The following is an 18170-nucleotide window of genomic DNA, read 5'->3' on the forward strand; positions in this document are numbered from 1 at the left end:
AGCCAAGATTGTGCCACTGCACTCCAGCCTGGGCGACAGAGCAAGACACCGTCTCAAAAAAAAAAAAAAAGTGAAGAGCCCAAGCTGGTGCGGTGGCTCATGCCTGTAATCCCAGTACTCTGGGGAGGCCGAAGCAGGCAGATCACCTGAGCCCAGGAGTTTGAGACCAGGCTGGGTAACAGGATGAAACCCCATCTCTTCAAAAAATACAAAAATTATCCGGACCTGCCTACCTGCCTGTAGTTCCAGCTGCTCAGGAGGCTGAGGCAGGAGAATCACTTGAACCTGGGAGGCGGAGGTTACAGTGAGCCAGGATCATGCCATTGGACTCCAGTCTGCGAAATAGAGCAAGACCCTGTCTCAAAAAAAAAAAAAAAAAAAAAAGCACCCCGGGGAAAGAGCTATAAATGTTGTCTTACTTTCCGGGGTGGCCGTAGGACACAGTACAGGAAGTGTATGGTGTTTTTCTGTCTTCCCTACAGCACCAAGCACAGAGTTGGGTGCCCTTCCAGCCCTCGTCCTTCCTTGCTGAAATGTTAGACTGGAAGATGAGAAATGGTATCATTTTAAGGCATTAACCATTCCAGCCAAGGAACTCTCATTTCACAGGTTTAGTGAACTCTTAACTTTGGCCTCTGCTGCAGGGGACAGCAGCGTGATGTTTCAGAACCTGACTTTGGAGTCAAAGCCTGGATTTGAAGTCCAGCTCTGCCACCTGCTAGCTGTTGGCATTTTACTCGACCTCTCCATGCCTCAGTTTCCTCATCTGCAAAGGTGCTGCACTTGATAGGTTTGTTTTGAGGATTAAGTCATATGAAGCACAGACAAAGGCCGATGCCCAGAGTTACTGCTGCTCTTCCTCTCCTGGTGCAGCACAGGTCTCCCTCACTGGGAGGGGCAGGGCCAGGCGGTCTTGTATTGGTTTCCTTAAACGGGGGGTTAATGCCCGGACTTGGGCTAGGCTGAAACTCACCCTGTCCAAGAATGTTGATAACCAAGCTTTCCCATGCCAGAGTCACCCAGGGCTTGTGATGAAAGCACAGCACGTTGGGCTGAGTTTCTGATTCAGTGCCTCTGGGGTAAAACCCCAGAATTTTTAGTTCTAAAAGTTCCCAGGTGATGCTGTGGTCCGAAGACCACAATTTGAGGAACACCCCTTTAATTTTTCTAAATTGCTCTGATGATAAACATCACCTGGGATGCTTGGTTTGAAAATAAAATTGCAGCCAGGCATGGTGGCTCACACCCGTAATCTCAGCCCTTTGGGAGGCCGAGGCAGGAGGATTACTTGTGTCCAGGAGTTCAAGACCAGACTGGGCAACAGAGCAAGATCCAGTCTCTACAAATTAGCCAGCGTGGTGGTACGCTCCTGTGGTCCCAGCTCCTCAGGAGGCTGAAGCGAGAGGATCGCTTGAGCCCAGGTGTTCACTGCCTGGGTGACAGAGTGAGACCCTGGCTCAAAAACAAAACAAAACAAAAACAAACGTAATTTCTAGGCCCTCCCTGGAGTATCTAATTCAGTGGGTTTGGGGTGGAGGCCAGGAATGTCCGTTTCTAACAGATCCCCAGGTGAGTCTCAATCGATTCATGGTTTAGTCACACGAGCGCCTATAAATCCTAAACCTTGTCTCAGACCCGTGGCCCAGGCCTAATCAGCTTCATGCCTCTACCTTGCAGTCAAGGTGGGACCTATCTCCTGGAGGAGACCCTGGAAATAGCACCTTTGTTTTCACTGGTAAGGTCAGTTGGCCAAAGCCCACGGAGAGCTGGCTTTGTGATGTTAGTGTTGTTTTTCCATGATTGCCTTCCTTTCTGGAAGAATGTGCCCCAGGCAGCAAAGGCAGCTGGCAAAGTGCGTATGTGCTGAAGATCTTCAGCGTTTCCACATTCTTGGCTCTGGGGAGAAGTCAGGAGGGCTAGCACACACAGGTACGTTTTCTGATGAGACAGGCGAGGTCACAGGAAAGTAGATGGCACGCGTTGCTCTCTGTCAGAATAACACGTAAGTGAGAGAAGTCTGCTCCTTCAAGACTGGCCGTGAATAAGTGGGGATTTCTGCCTGTTCTGTCCCTCCCGCCTCACCCACTTTTCCTGCAGAGGCAGTTCCTGAGCCATTGCCGAGCAGGACACTAGTTTTAGCGTGGATTACATTTCCACCGTGTGAAGCTTGCCACATGATGTCCATCTTCTCCAGCAGCCTGCTCAGCATTAGAGTGTTTGCACAGTTGTCAGGGAAGGGAACCCAGGGGCACGGCCCAACAGGACAGAGGATTGCCGAGTCCCTCTGATTACGAGTGGGTTAATTCAAAAGTGAAAACCATGGTTCCCCATTGCCCTTTGAAAACTACCCAGGAACTTCAAGTGGTTCCTGGCAGCAGCCTGTTCATTCGTGGTAGGGTCTGCTTGAATTCCTGGTCTGCACTTCTCAGCTTGCATCCAGGCAGCCGGGAGCTTGATCGAGACCTTCTTCCTGGTCTTGTCACTCTGACAGAGGCTACTGACTGGGAACTCTTGGGCTCTGGGAGAACCACCCAGGAAGGCACAGTGTGACACCGTGTGGGCCCTGGTGGAATCCCGACTTCTCCTTATGCAAATGACCCGACTTCCTTAGGCTTCAGTCACATCATTTATAAAAGCAGGGCAGCCCCTTGACCTACAGCATTTGTGTGATTAAATGAGCTACCCAGGGAAAGCAGCTTGTGCTGCAGACACGCGGTCAGGGCCACCCTCCGTCAATCACTGTCATCCTCAGATCTACCCCTCTTGACACACAGAGGGCTGCAGAGCACATCAAGTAGGTCTAACCTTGTCTGTTTAGAATCAAGTGGGCGTGCCCGTTGGATTTCTTTCCCATGCTAGGTCCACCAGTGTCTCAGTGAGAAGACAGCTGGGGGGAAATTCAGAGCAGGTGCTTTGAGTTGAGTGGCTGGGTATAAACTGAGGCAGGGAGGGATTTTGCTGGACACTCTTCTAACTGGAACAGCCAGCACCTTCTGATGGAGGCTTTTCCGGGGGACAGTCGGGGTGCAACCTCTGACGCCTCTAAAAGTAGCGTAAGCCTGTCCTGGCTTTCACTGCAGCCCCTGGCACATTCCTGCTGTCCTGGCCACGCTTGGCCCTGTGAGGAGGACAGTAGGGACCCGGCACCTGCCCTTGGAGAGAGTGTGGCCCTGGGGGAGGCAGACTCGAATCAAGCAATCTCACAGGGCAATACGTTGTCACCAGTGCCAAAACAGATCCTGTGAGGTGGGAAAGGTGATCCTGATGACTAGATCTTCTGACCCCCGCCTCTCCTGGGAGGTGGTGTTCTGAAAAGTCACCCTCTCCCCAGAGGGAGGGTGAAGTTGGTTTGTCTGTGTTGCATTTGTTTCTGGTATAGTGATCTTCTGTGCTGAAGAAGTTTGCAGGCTAAGGTGGGCCGCGCTGCAGGTTCCTTGCTCATCTGCCCTCTCCCTCCAGATTCCTCCCTTGTTTGCCCCCTCCTTCCTGGTTCCTTCCTCCTCCGCCCCTCCTTCCAGGTTCCTCCCTCCTCTGCCCCTTCCTCCAGGTTCCTCCCTCCTCTGCCCCTCCCTTCAGGTTCCTCCCTCCTCTGCCCCTCCCTCCAGATGCCTCCCTCCTCTGCCCCCTCCCTCCAGAGATGCAGGTGCTCAGAGCCTCGAGGCACTGAATTCACACTGCGAATCTTGTGTGTGACTCGCAGACCTGGGCAGACCCAGAGACTGCCCCGGTCCTTTGAAATTGATGGACTGGAAAGGAGTTGGAAACCCCTGCCGGCTTCCTCTGTGTCCTTCCCAAGGAGAGGATGGCCTGTCTGGGGGCTGCAGAAGCAAGCGCCAAGTCTCTGGGAGGTGGGCTGGGTTTGCAGCTGGTGCGGAGGTGAGGGTTGCTTTCTGCTGTCTTCTGTGCTCCCTGGTCCTTGAGCTGTTGTGGAACCAGCTGATGGGACACTAACGGCTGTGGGCTGGCCTCGCTGGCCTCATCTCGGGGCATTTCTTCAGTGCCACATCGTGCCTGTGCAGCTGTCTTCACGACGTGGCGCAGGGTGAGGACAGGCCTGCACTGAGGCCCCTCCCAGGGAACTGCAGTGCGGCCCTGCCCTGCTGCCAACTGCTGGGCCGCCTTGCATAGGCCCCGGCTGTTCGGCTGGGAAGGAGGAACCGGGGGCCTGCCCTTGGCCCAGCGAAGATTTGAGATGACCATAGATGCATCCTGAGCCTTGCTTTGTGTTCAGACAGTGTTAAATGACATGCACTAGGTTGTGTATTGTGTTCGTTAATAAGAAAGTAATGAAAACACCAACGTAAGGCAAAAGAATACCAGTAAAAGTGATGCCGAAAGGCCGGGCACGGTGGCTCAAGCCTGTAATCCCAGCACTTTGGGAGGCCGAGATGGGCGGATCATGAGGTCAGATCGAGACCATCCTGGCTAACATGGTGAAACCCCGTCTGTACTAAAAAATACAAAAAACTAGCCGGGCGAGGTGGCGGGCGCCTGTAGTCCCAGCTGCTGGGGAGGCTGAGGTAGGAGAATGGCGTGAACCCGGGAGGCGGAGCTTGCAGTGAGCTGAGATCCGGCCACTGCACTCCAGCCTGGGCGACAGAGCGAGACTCGGTCTCAAAAAAAAAAAAGTGGTGCCGAAAATAATCAAAATCCAGATGCCAGGTTTTCCATGGCCCAGTCTTAGGTTCACCCACTGTAGACTTCTCCTCCCCGCCCTCCACCCACTGTGCTTGTGTTCTGCTACGCTTTAGCATGCTGTGCTTGCATCTTTCCTCCCCTTGAGAATAAGGAGCTTTTTTTTTTTTTAATTTTATTTGTATCTTTATTTTTTGTAGAGACGGGGTGTACCCGTGGTTGCCCAGGATGGTCTCAAACTGCTGAGCTCAAATGATCTACCCACCTCAGCCTCCCATAGTGCCGGGATCACAGATGGGAGCTACCGGGCCCAGCTGAGCATAAGAGTCTTTTCTGTGTCACCTTTGTGTTCCCTGCAGTGTCTAGCAAGTGCGTTGTAAGGGGAAGGTAGCTGAGTAAGTTTTATTCAGGTAAATGAATGAGTGAAGCCAATTCACTACCCTGAGCTCCTCGTGGCATATTCCTGTGTCCACTGGCTGAGCCGGGGGTGCTCAGAAGTGTTCACCAAGTAAATGAATGAGCAAACTCAGAGAGCACGAATAATCAACTCACAGTCCCGCAGCCAGCCAGTAGCAGAGCTGGTGTGGCACAGTGAGGAATCGGCCAACTGGAAAGAGGGAATACAGCCCACAAGACTGCCCCACTTCTAACCCCAGTGGCGAGTTCCGGAGTCTCCCAGAATCACCCGCAGGTTTGACAGTTTGCTGGAACTCACAGAACTCACTGAAAGCTGTTGTCCTCATGGTTATGGTTTGTTACAGGGAAAGGGCACAGGTGTCAGTGAGCCAAGGGAAGAAGTACGTAGGGTGAGTCCAGGAAGGAACCAGACTCAGTTTCCGTCGTGCTCACTGTGGGGCCAGGAAGGCCGTACTCTCTCGGTATCGATGTGTGATAATATGCCAGGAGTATTGCTCACCTGAGGAATACTGAGACTCTGTGTTTGGAGTTTTTATGACATAGGCAATGATTGATTGATTGATTGTCCACGTGGTTGATGTCAGTCACCAGGTCACTGGATACCGTGCGACCCAAAGGCTCATCCTAATCACATTACTAGACTATGCAACATGACCTGAGGCCCCTGGCAAACAGTGACAGCCCCATAGACAGGGCATCCCAGGCATGTCTGGGTTACCTTCTTGAAGCCAAGACAAGGGCTGGGGTGCTGCCTTTGGACAAGGTGAGCTTCTTCACCTGGCAGTGATCACCCTGACAGTGGTCACCCTGGCAGTGCCCCTTAGTGCTCATCGTGGCGTATTTGCTGGTTCGCCCTCTCACACACAAGCGGGCTGTGGAAGAGCCTGCCTGGGCAGAGAGAGGACACACCCTCGCAGGAGGCCAGGGCAGATGCTCCCTCATGCCTGATGCTTCTTGGGTTTTTTTGGGTCAGAGGTCAGGCTGTGGCTTTAACGTGAAAGCCAGTTGCCCCCGGCCTCTCACTGCAGGCAAGGCCTCTCCTGAAAAAGATGCTTTGGGAATTGTCAGACCACGAAACACTCAGAAACATCTCCATTTATGCAGCAATGTTGAGGGTTTTACACGTATTGGAGCCCCACAGGTTGCAGGGAACCCGGTGTTGTTCCTGTCCCACCTCCCTCCACAGGGCAGGAGCGGGGTACACTGCTGCAGGAGGGTGGCCAGAGCGAGGAGCTACGGTTTGGGTAGTGTGCGTTGTGGCGTGTGCGTTCTCACGGGGGTGCAGCTTCCTATGTCAACCATGCTTGCCTGCAGCTGCGAGGGGAGTGCTTGGCAGTGCAGCAGCCAGCAGGAGCGACGGCCCTGGGGTTGGAGGTTTGTCCCCACTCTTTGCCTGTCGTCTCTGTCCTGTGGCTTTGCAGTGAGCGCTGCCTTTGCTATCATTTCCCTGTGTGTCCCCACGGCACGTGGTGGGTTCTGAGGAGTGCCAGGAAATGGAATCTGTCGCCCCACCCCGGCACACGGACCTTGATCATCAGCTGGTTCACTCCAGGCCTTTCTGGGCCCCGCTTCCCCCACCAAACCCACAGCTCTCCTGAGAGGCTTCTGACAGGCCACAGTCACGCAGAATTGAGTTCCTCTAACTAGACAGCAGGCCAGGACCACCATTCTGGATTCCCAGTGTCATGGGTTTATATCAGAAGGAGTCCACTGCCCTGCTTGTGCCCTCAAGGCCCTGTGAAACTTAAACCAGCGATCTCGGTGTTTGCTGGTTGAAGCACCCTGAGGGATGGGGCTGTGCCTTGAGTTTGAGCCGTTGCAGTCAGGAACTTCCATGGGCTCCCTAAGGGGCTGCTCTCCCAGTTCTGCACGCTCCCCTCTGTGGGCAGAGGTTGGGCCAGACCCACAGGCAGCCCTCGGTGGTCCCCTCCCCACCCCATCCCATCCACCTGAGGAGAAGCGCGCGAGGTCTATGAGCAGGAGACATTCTTTCCTTTGTCCCCTTAGTCGGGCTTGGGTAGGTGGCTCCTCATGCCCAGGTACCCTGTCCTGCTGACGTCGCTCGCTCTGCCCTCCCGCCTCTCTCCACCTGCTCAGCCGCTGCTGTGCCTGGGACGTGTTGCTTCTGACGGTGGTCCTTCCCTTACCCCTTCTCAGTTTTTCTTCATTCCCTCACTGTGGCCGTGTGGTTATTTCCTCACAGTAGTTCCGAGTCTGAGATGGAGGAGGAGGACGAGGAGGAGGAGGAGGAGCCTCGCCTGCCCCCCTCTGACCTGGGTGGCGTTCCGTGGAAGGAGGCCGTGCGGATCCATGCCCTTCTGAAAGGGAAAAGTGAAGAGGAGCTAGAGGCCTCCAAGAGCTTTGGGCCTGGGAATGAAGAGGAGGAGGAGGAAGAAGAATATGAAGAGGAGGAGGAGGAGGACTATGACGAGGAGGAGGAAGAGTCCAGTGAAGGTCAGAACAAAATCTCTGCTCCTAACCCTGCCCTGTCTCCCAAGGTGATCTGTTTCATGCGTGGGTGTAAGGTTTCTGGGGCTGACGTCACACGGGCGTGCCTCCTGCACAGCCCAGGGACCACCCCTCCCAACCTTAGACATGGGGGGCAGAGGGAAGGACACTGGCGTTGAGCAGACGGTTGGCAGTGGAAATAATGTCCCTTGTGCACGTTGGTTTAGAAATTGGAAGTGGAAGGCAGAGAGCCAGTCCAAGGACTCATCCAAGTTAGGCCACTCATTCTTGTCTCCTCCTCGTTTTCTCTTTTTGCCCTTTAGTTTCAGTTGAAAAAAATTATTTTAATAAAGAAAGGGAATTCAGCTTTCTAGAGGATTCCTTGATCCTAGTCTAGGGTTTCGGAGGTGGCTATGAGCTTAGTGCCCACTGGACTGGGTTCAGTCGATGGCACCCAGGGCAGCGTTTGGGGGACAGTGTCCTGAAGGGAGACTCAGGCTCAGGGGCCAGCTGCTCTGGCTGGTTCTGAAATAGTCTCTTACCTTGGACTTGAGATTTTTCTATTCTGCCCCTGTCTCTGGCTGTGTGTGGCCTCAAGTGATGAGGAGGGACGTGCTGGGCCTGTGCAGGAGAGAAGGCCATTCTTTCTCTGCTCTGGCAGCACAGAAGCCTGGGGGATGGTGAAGATGGAGCCGGGGCAGGTGGAGATCTGAGTCCCCACAAGATAGATGTGGAGTGATCAGGAAGGACATGACCTTTAACTTCTAAGCACCAGTGACTCCCTGCAATGGTCAGAGGAGCGGTTGAGTTCTCAGTGGCCCCAGGCCCCACAGAGCTGGCACTGAGCTCGTCTCTGCTTCTCCCGGGTCCTGTGTGCTTGCTGCCCAGTCTCATCCAGGGATCTGTTTTCTCTGGCACACAGGCCTAAGCCTTTCCCTGACAGGGCTCATGTTCCTGATCCAGTCCCCCGGGAGCTGTGCAGCTCCGGGATGCTGGCCCCAGTGAGGTGGGTTGGGCCAGAAGGAATTGCACCCTTGGGCGTCTGCCTGAGTGGTCGGGGTCAGGGACTTCCTCGGGCTCCCTAAGGAGCTGCTTTTCCAGTTCTCTACTCTTCCCTCCAGAGGCAGAAGCTGGGCAGGACCCACAGGCAGCCCTTAGTGGCCCGCACTCCACACGCAGTCTGCTGTAGGAGAAATGGGGTCTGTGGACCTGGGCTCTCCCTCCATGCCGCCATGTCTGCAGAGCCAGGTGCCGGCGTGGCCTCTGCTAGCCAGCGGAGTGAGCGCGCACAGCCGGTCCAGGCACGGTGTTTTGTTCGCACTGTTCCAGACATCGCCATCTCCATGTGGTGGTGATCACTCGGCAGCTCTGAGCCCCGGCACAGCTTAGGGTCCAAGCATGTTCCCTTTTCATTTCCTGTAGGAAATGAGCTTTAACTACACAAACACATACTGACAAATTCCGCTAAACTCCTAGAGTCCCGGACAGGAGCCTGTGTCCCTAGCCCAGGTGCGAGTCTGTGGGCAGCCAACCTCGGTGCCTGTGCAGGCAGTGGCTGGACACCACTGCTCCCTTCTCTTCCCTCGGACTTATCCCCCTGTGGGATTCTGGATGCTGTGTGGGTTTCTGGCTCCCCCTGCTGTAGAAGGGGAGTACTGCCCCGGGACACACCACTCCTGCAAGGCTGGTGGCCACACCAGGCACCTCCCACAGGAAGATTTGGTAGGTACCCCTTTTGCCCCATGCCCACCTTCTACCACAGCTCCCTGGCAGCCATCCAAAATGTGCTTCCAAGAGCATGTCTCACAGACAAAGGCCTGTATTTTATGGAACTGAGCTCTGCACACACCTCGCTGGGCTCCTCTCCCTGGTCCCAGCCTGCCCAGACAGCCAGGCGCAAAGTAGCATGTGAGTCAGAAGAGGTTCTGGAGGAAGTTGGAGAAGGCTCCAGAAGTGGCCTCATGGAATGCGACCCCACCTGTGCCCCATATGTTTTGCTGCAAGCTCCTCATCTCCAGCCAAGACTTGGCTGCTTCTCTGATGCAGGAAACCTCCTGTCACCAGCACAGGTGACTTTAATGCCTCTCCAAGAAAGGAGGAAATGCTGGCTTGTGCTGTCGATACGTCCCCAGGGCTGCATGTATTACCAGGAAGCACAGCAGGACTCTGAGAGAAGAATGCCTCTCTTCTCTTTGTTCCTGAGGAGGTAGAGAGAGTCCTGTGACATCCAGGCTGTTAGGTGACTCTGCTGTGACTCAGTCCCACCCAGCACCATAAAGAAAGGCAAATTGACCTCAGAAAAAGTCCACAAATCTATAGAGACCATCAACTCCAGCAACAGGCTGATACCCCACGTACGGCAGAGCTCATGACACTGGGCAGTCTTGCTGGTCCTTTCTGCCCATTTCACATTCCCTGTTACTTGAAAAGACTGTCATAGTGATTGAAGCCAAGGCCAGATTGTCTGGTTAGACTCAGAGGAAGCACGTCACCCATTCCCAGATGGAAGCTGGCTCCTGGCAGGAACACAAATCCTTCAGATCAGGTGACACCTGCTCTTTCTGCCTGAATAGCCACCTTCCCTTCCCAGTTGCTGGCTGTCCCTTTATCTTTTTTTTTTTTGAGACGGAGTCTCGCTCTGTCACCCAGGCTGGAGTGCAGTGGCTGGATCTCAGCTCACTGCAAGCTCCGCCTCTTGGGTTCACGCCATTCTCCTGCCTCAGCCTCCCGAGTAGCTGGGACTACAGGCGCCCGCCACCTCGCCCGGCTAGTTTTTTGTATTTTTTAGTAGAGACGGGGTTTCACCGTGTTAGCCAGGATGGTCTTGATCTCCTGACCTCGTGATCCACCCGTCTCGGCCTCCCAAAGTGCTGGGATTACAGGCTTGAGCCACTGCACCCGGCCTGTCCCTTTATCTTAACCCAACTGTGTGGCACAGTCCGACACTAAGTACAGGGATCCCACAGGGCAAGGATCCGGAGGGGCCACTGGTGAGTTTCCATATAGCTGAGAAACCAGGCCTTGTTTCCAGAGGTGATAAGCAGGGTACCACATGGAGTTTTCAGGTAAGGACTTTGACCTCAGAGGTGTTGGTCTCATTCTCGCCTGTGAACTTCCAAAGGTTTGGAAATGGACATGAAAGAGCTCTGCTTCCCTCCCAGCCATCGCCTCCCCTGACTCTACCCTCCGCTGGGATCCATGTCCTTGCCTCAGACCCAGCATGGAGCATGAGGCCCGCTAAGGGAGGGGGACTGTTTCTCTCCAGCAGCAGCTCCAGCTGCAGAAGATGCCAACCAAAGTGCCAGCAAAGTCTATCTCTGTCCTGTGTGAGCTGGCCAGCTGGTGGCAGAATGACACAATCTCTTCCCACCTCTCTTGTCACCTGGCCATCAGCTGGGCAAGTGGTGCTGGGCACCTTGCTGTGTGACCAGCAGAGGGGCAGGGTAGTGCATTCCTGAGGTCTCACACTGTGCTAGGCACAAAGCAGGTCCTTGTGGCCCCTGGGGCTGGGCCTGCGGGAGCAGGCTGGAATCTGCTCTGTTTCCATCTTGGCACATGGGTCGCCTGAATGCCGCTTAGGATGAAAGGAGTCTCAGAAAGGAATGTGTGATTCTCTTCACTGAATTTAATGGTACATATACGGCTGGAAATGACCGGGTCACACTGAATGAGCAGCAGGACTGTGCGTGTGTGTCTGTGTGTCCGTGTCTCTGTGTGTGTGTATACTTGTGCATACATGTTCTTAATTTTTACTTCTTTCTGATTCATACTGATCCTGGCCAATGCTGTAACTTCTCTTTCTGTTTCCTTTCCCATGCTATTTCATCACCTCCTTCCCCACCTCATTTCTCTACCCCTTGACCCTGGGATACTAGCCGGGAACCAGAGGCTCCAGCAGGTCATGCAGGCGGCGGATCCTCTGGAGATCCAGGCTGACGTGCACTGGACTCATATCCGTGAGAGAGAGGAGGAAGAGAGGATGGCGCCGGCCTCTGAGTCCTCTGCTTCCAGAGGTAAACGCTCCCAGCCGCAGGCTGCAGTGTGCCTGGAGCACCGCTCGCCTGCTGCCTCTGTCGCCACAGGCGGCCTTTCTGTCAGGGCAGAGCCTCACGTGAGGTCACACACGGGAGCCGGGCGCATCCCACTTTGCTGCTGTCAGTTGTGACGCCTGCACTTCTCATCTGAGGATATGTAAAGTTCTCTGTGGATTAAGAGGTTGTGGACTCTTTCTCTGTTGATGCAAAGTGGTAAAATGAACGTGATCTTGGGTAAACCAAGAATTTCCTGTCTTTCCCTCATGTTTCTGGCCACGGCTGCTCTTTCCTCACTTTGTAAAACGTTCTGGTCCTTCCCTCACAGAGTGTGTCTGGACGTGAATGTGTGTTGGCAGGAAGGGGGCGGGAGGGGCGTGTCTGGAAGTGAAATGAAGTCTTGGGAAGAGATTTCTATCCAGGAGGCCTCTAGAGTAGCATCATCTCCAGCCCCAGGCTTTAGGTGGGACGATCTGTGTCACACAGTAGGATGAAGATGCACCTTATTCTGGCTTCTTTTAATAAAGAAATAGCAACAAGAAGAACCGTGGAGACTGTTGAGGGACGTGGTGGCCGCTATGCCATCTTCCCCAGCGTGCTGTCTTCCAAATACCCACCCTCGGTGTCACCTCTGCTGTCGCTCCTGTGTGTTCACATTTTCATTCAGCACCGGTCACGGGCCACACACCCTGCCAGGCTCTGAGCATACAAAAGGGGCGTTTCCTGCCATCATGAAACAGCATTTAATAAGATGTTTGTTCCTCCCTGGCCTCAAATCTTCACCTATAGGCAAGAGCAGCCTCCATTTCCGGCTTGCGATGGCACTGTGCACACCTGCAGCACTGGGCTGGCTTGTGACTCGGGAGCGCTCTGCAGCCCTGGGCCAGTGGCGGCCCTACCTTGGGTTTTCCCTCTTCTCTTCGCATTCCGATTCTCCATCACATAGGCTAACAACAGGGCTCGCACCCGTTGTTGGTGCCGGACAGGCCTCTGTCCTGAACGCCGTCTCAGTTTCTCTTCGGTTTGGGATTTTAAGGATGACCTCGGCTCTCCTCGTTGGGAACGCATATTGCTGTGTAACTTTGTATTTGTCGTCTGTTTTAAATTCAGTGCCCGACCTTCCCTCCATACGCCGCGCGGCGGTGCAGGCCTGGCTGGAGACGGTCTCCGGAGGTAGTCTGGTGATGTTCACTCTCTCCCCACTCACCGTAACCTCTCTCTAGGCGGCTCTGCTGGTACCTTAACACTAGACTCCTGGGCCTGTTGCAAGTGCATGCCAGGGCGGCGGAGGCGGGTGGGGGCACCTGCATGTCTTGCCAGATAGCCCGCCCTTGCATGGATCAGACGCACACCCCCTCCTTCAGGGCAGCTCAGAGGGAAACAGGAGGGCAGGCAGGACAGACACAGGCAGGTTTTTATTGATAGAGTCGGGTAAAAAGGCCAGAGCCAAAGGAACGTTTTTGGCACTGAGATTTTTAAAGTGTGTTGAGAATGAGGTGGGTACCGGTTGAGTGTGAAAGGGGAGGAATCAGAAGATATTCCACATGCCTACCAAGGTATCAGAGAAGGAGGCAGTCAAAACCAGGGGGTTTATGGGAGGATGACGGTGGAGAGGGACGGGCAGAGGATGGGTGGATGCTATTCAGCTGACAGGCTGGGTGTGACCGGGGGTGACACGAGCCAAATTCAGCCTGAGCTGCAGGCGTCTCATCAAGTGCAAGAGATCATTGAGCAGCCTGAGTTGTCCTTCCTAAACTTTTCTGGAGCTGTGTGTTTCTCACCGAGAGACTACTGGCATTTGGGGCAGGACAGCTCTTTCCCTCACAGAAGGTTTAACATTCTGGCCTCCACCCTTGCAGTGTCCGTGCAGCCTCCACCACCCATGAAGACACCAAAAATCCCTCCACGAGTTGTCAGACACTGCCGGAGGAAGGGCAGTGTTGCCCCCAGCAGCACCACTGTCCTAGCGGTCACTTCTGGGATGCAGTCATGGGAGCTCATGGGGCTTCACCCGCCTGTCCCTGTGTCCTCCCGGCAGTGGGAGAAACAGGCACACAGCCGCAGGGGAGGGCCACTGCTCTTTGCGCAGAGACGGCCAGCTCCCCTTCTAGACGGTGTGGGTCCCTAGGGCAGTGGGGCAAGAGCCCCCCAGCTGGCGGCTGAGGGAAACCAAGAGCTGAGCGGGTCAGTGGCTCCTGGCTTTCATAGCGCGTGGCTCATCAACCTGCGTGGCAGCTTCTAGCACCCTGCACTCCGTCTTAACCTGAATTTCACCCCCAGATCCACCCCTCAAGCTGTGTCTCTTTCAACACCGCTGCTGCTGCGTTGATACTTCTCACCTGTTTTTTTGTCTATGTGACGATTGTTCCTTTCAAGGTACTGCCAAGGAGTGTAGACCTCTCACCCACCTGACTCTACCACAGGCATTTGTTAGTAGAAAGTCTACCGGAGAGCCACGTGAAGGACCAAGGCACCAGGGCGGGTCAGGCTAACCCAGGGTGCCCTGGGCTGTGCCCGGCTGGGAGGCCTTTGTGGGTCTCCTTGGTGCTGGCCTCCAGTTCACTCGCCAGCAAGAGTGTAGGGTTGCCATCTGGATCCCTGGGTACCTAGATTCACCCCAACAAATCTGTCAGGCATAGTGGCCCTCTCCATGGCACAGGCCGGATTCTGTTCTAAATGGGGCTTTTGTTCCACCTTTTCAGAATTGGTATAGTGCAGCCATGAATTCTTTTGTCTTTGCCTCAGAAGTCCCGCTCCCTGGTATTTGAGGAACTGTCTTCCTTGAGTGGCCAAAAGCAGTGTTCTCACACCGAGGTTGTAACCAGTGGAAATACTGGAGGCGTCTCCCCACTGCTTCCCGGCAGGTGCCGTTGCTATAGCATAGCGTTTGGCACGGCCAGCTCCGTGGGCCGCTCTGGCATCTCAGGGAGGCGCATGGCCCTCACTGTCAGCTAGTCTGGGAACCCACCCATCTCTCCCTGTGACGTGGCCCGTCTGTTCCCTTCCAAACCTGTTTCATGCAGTTCTTCAAACACTAGATTTGAACCATCATCTTACAAACTGTGCATAAAAGATAAACATAAGCTTAAGGAATTATTAAAGAAACAAAAACTCATATAACTGCCACCCTGGTCAAGGAATAAAACATTACCAGTGTCTTCTAAGTGCCTGGCCTGTGGAGAGAAGACGTTGCTTCTGAGGCTGTGCTCTCCCATTTCCACACAGCTTTTTAAGAAATCTACCTAACAGGGCGCCGTTAGTTCCTGCTCCCCAGCCTGGGGCTTTGATCTGTGCAGACTCTTGTATATGGACATCAGAGCATAACTCCTTTCTCCTGAAATTAAAACCCTTAGGGGTAATTTGGGGGTGGCTGGGCTTGAACCCTAGGAGAGCCTGCAGATCCCCTGGCCAGTGGTCCTGTGGGTCTCAGGTGGTGCGGGTCTCAGTGTCCTCAGAGCATAGCGTGCCGCCCTCTTCCTGCCAGTGCAAGTTCTGAGTGTGGGAGGTGGGGACAGGGTGTGTGCGTGCTTAGGGGCTGGCTCCTGGGGAGGGGAAGTTGTTGAGGGCTTTGCCTCATTTTGCAGCCCTGAAGGGCCACTTGGAGTCCAGAGGATGAACTTTACATACCCTCAGCACCCAGTGCTCTCCCAAAGTATTATACTTTTTCTAAATTATCGCAAGGGAAGCTCGTCTGGTGCCCCTGCACGCGGCACTATGGACAGCCCCCTCACCCGACTGGACCTCAGCCTTCTCGCTGAAGAAACAGTCCCTCTAATTATATTGCAGGCTGAGTGTTTCTTATCCAAAATGTTTGAGACCAGAAGTGTTTTGGATTTCAAATTTCTTTCAGATGTTGGAATCTCTGCGTATACATAATGAGAGATCTTGGGGATGGCACCCAAGTCTAAACACGAAATGTATTTATGTGTCATGTATACCTTGTACACGTAGCCTACAGATAATTTTATACAATATTTTTAATAATTTTGTGCATGAAGCAGTTTTAGCTGTGGGTCACCACGTGACATCTGCTGTGGAATTTTCCACTTGGCCTCCTGTCAGCACTCAGAAAATTTCAGATTTTGGAGGATTTTGGATCTTGGATTTTCGGATTCGGGATGCTCAGCCTGCGTTATGAGGGCTGAATGGCTCCTGGTGTGTGAGGCGGTCAGCACATGGCCAGGCTTTGGTAGATGCTGCTGGGCCTCGGCCCAGAGAAGCAGCGTTTCGCCTTCCACCCTCCAACTGAGGTTCCTACAGCAACGTTTGGGGAAGGAGGAACAGTGCCCCCACCTTCAGCCGCTCTTCTCTTCCCACTTGGCCCCTAGCACTAAGAAATGCCAACCTCCTGTGTTTGGGGGCCCTGGGCCCCCCAGCGCCCATGCTGCATGTGGAGAGCCCCCTGGGCCTGGCAGGATCTCCCTTCTGGGGCATGCATGGCACTGCCCTGAGAAAGGCAGTACCTCTCGCCCCCATGAAGATGCAGCCTGTCTGTTCTCCTTTTCTTCCTTCCTTTGAACCTTTCTGCTTTGCAGCTCCATTGGATGAGAATGACCTAGAGGAAGATGTGGACTCAGAACCAGCCGAGATAGAAGGGGAGGCAGCAGAGGATGGGGACCCAGGGGACACTGGTGCTGAGCTGGATGATGGTAGGTGTCCACCCTCCCTGCCCCTGTGGTGGGAGCTCAGGGAAGATGAAGGCAATGTGCTTTCCAGCAAAATCAAGCTCAGGGAGGCCACCATTGGGCCTCCTGGTTCCTTCTTGGCTCCGCCATGACTGGAATGCATCTCATTCCACCCGCCCACCACCTACCCACGAGCCCCAGGCAACTTGGCCTGCACTCATCTGGCTGCGGCTGGGTGCCTGAGCCAGCCTGCGACTTCACACAAGGCCTTTAATCCGGCTGACTGGCTCCCAAAGCTAGATACCTGGAGGTGTGTTCTGCATCGCAGTCTGGTTGTGGGGGGCTGAGGGGGTCAGGGGCGAGACTGGGAGGAATGAGAAGAGCCCAGGCTTGTGAGGGGGCACAGGCCTCAGCTGTGGAGTTGGTGTGGCAGTCAGGGCTGCTGAGAGGAGGAGGTGCATAGAAGGGGGCCTGTGAGGCCAGGCCTACCTTCCACAGGCACACCCTGTCTTTCTCTGTCATAGCCCATCATGTGTGACTGTTGGTGTATTTAAAAAGAAACAGAGCCCCACAGGCTTTGATGCGGCCCCGCTTTGCCAAGGCAGGAGGGTGCTCTTGGCCGGACCCCTCAGGAGCCAGGGTGGTCTGGTAGCCAGGTCTGTCCCTGCGTAAGAAGGGCCTCCTGGTCTGCACCTGAGCAGTTGTGTTGCAAATGAGCAAGTGGCGGGGCTGCTCTCAGGCGGAAAAGTAGTCGGCCTCACTTAGGGTGTGCACCTGCTTCTGCCCCTTCCCTCTGCCAGATCAGCACTGGTCTGACAGCCCGTCAGATGCTGACAGAGAGCTGCGTTTGCGGCACACAGCTGAGGGGGCAGCAGAGCCGGAGCTGAGGGTATCAGAAGATGAGGAGAAGCTGCCCGCCTCACCGAAGCACCAAGAGAGAGGTGAGCCTGTCATTGATAGGAGAGACAACTTCAAGAATTCCTGCAAGAGCCATGTGCACACTAGAGTGGCTCAGGGGCCAAGCGCTTCAGAGCAGAGCCACGGTGCACACCAGCCTCCGAGGTGCAGGGAGCTCCTTGCCTTTTCCTCCTCTGTCCACCCTCCTTGTGCCACAGGCTGCTGCAGATGCTTTGGCCAATGGCCCTTTCCTTGTGTAGTTTGAGTCTGGGGAAAGGTAGGTTTGTCCTGAAGCTCTGCGTGCAGAGCCTGTACGTGGAGGAAGCCCACACTCTGACCTGGTGTTGACAGGAGCACCTGCAGAAAGTGCCGGGCAGCCCCGGGAAGACGCTTCCAGGACCCTGGCCTCTGAGAGAACCTGTGCTTTCCAGAAGAACTGGGAGCAGACTCAGCAACTCGCCCTCCACCTTCCTCTCCGCCCTCTGGGGCTGGCTGATAGGGGTGCCCTCCTAGCACATGGCAGGGCTTCCTCTTGTAAGGCCCTGTGTTCATTCTTTTCAGGTCCCTCCCAAGCCACCAGCCCCATCCGGTCTGCCCAGGAATCAGCTCTTCTGTTCACTCCAGTCCACAGCCCCTCAACAGAGGTAAGGGTTTCAGGCTTGCTGTGGGGCACAGAGAACTAATGGGACCCCAAGGACACATATTAACCTCTGTTTCAGGACCTATGGTGTGGGTCCCGCCAAACTGGGGCTAACACAGCCTGCTGGCCTCTTCATTCTGAGGAAGACTGAAAACTCTCGTCCTCCTTGTAGTAGTAAGTGGAGCTGTTGATGACAGGAGTGGCCTTGGAGTTCCAGCTCAGTACTCTTGGGGATGAGGCCGTCTGGGTGGCACCTACTAACTCTGCCCCACTCTGATCCCAAACCTGAGTCGTCTACCCCATGTCACTGTGTTAGGTACACATACCACATACCATATGTTTAATTTAAACATAAATTTATTAAAAATAATTTATTATACATAACAAATGTATAATAAAGATATATTAAAATTATGTTCAAATATGTTATAAATTTATTAAAACATTTATTTTTATAAATGCTATTCACTACTTTGT

The 18170-nt window shown here is 54.3% G+C and overlaps 1 protein-coding gene across 1 annotated transcript in view; it reads left to right on the top strand.

Moving 5' to 3' along the window:
* MICAL3 (microtubule associated monooxygenase, calponin and LIM domain containing 3) overlaps window positions 1-18170 on the top strand; it is a 214179-nt gene that overhangs the window by 163583 nt on the left and 32426 nt on the right. The window contains exons 21-25 of the mRNA XM_011945646.1: window positions 7256-7506; window positions 11376-11513; window positions 16067-16180; window positions 16957-17097; window positions 17615-17697. Coding sequence (XP_011801036.1) covers window positions 7256-7506; window positions 11376-11513; window positions 16067-16180; window positions 16957-17097; window positions 17615-17697 — 727 coding nt within the window. The remainder of the gene's footprint in view (window positions 1-7255; window positions 7507-11375; window positions 11514-16066; window positions 16181-16956; window positions 17098-17614; window positions 17698-18170) is intronic.

The sequence above is a fragment of the Colobus angolensis genome, unplaced genomic scaffold (genome assembly GCF_000951035.1).
Source record: "Colobus angolensis palliatus isolate OR3802 unplaced genomic scaffold, Cang.pa_1.0 Scaffold242, whole genome shotgun sequence".
NCBI classification, from domain to species: Eukaryota; Metazoa; Chordata; class Mammalia; order Primates; family Cercopithecidae; genus Colobus; species Colobus angolensis.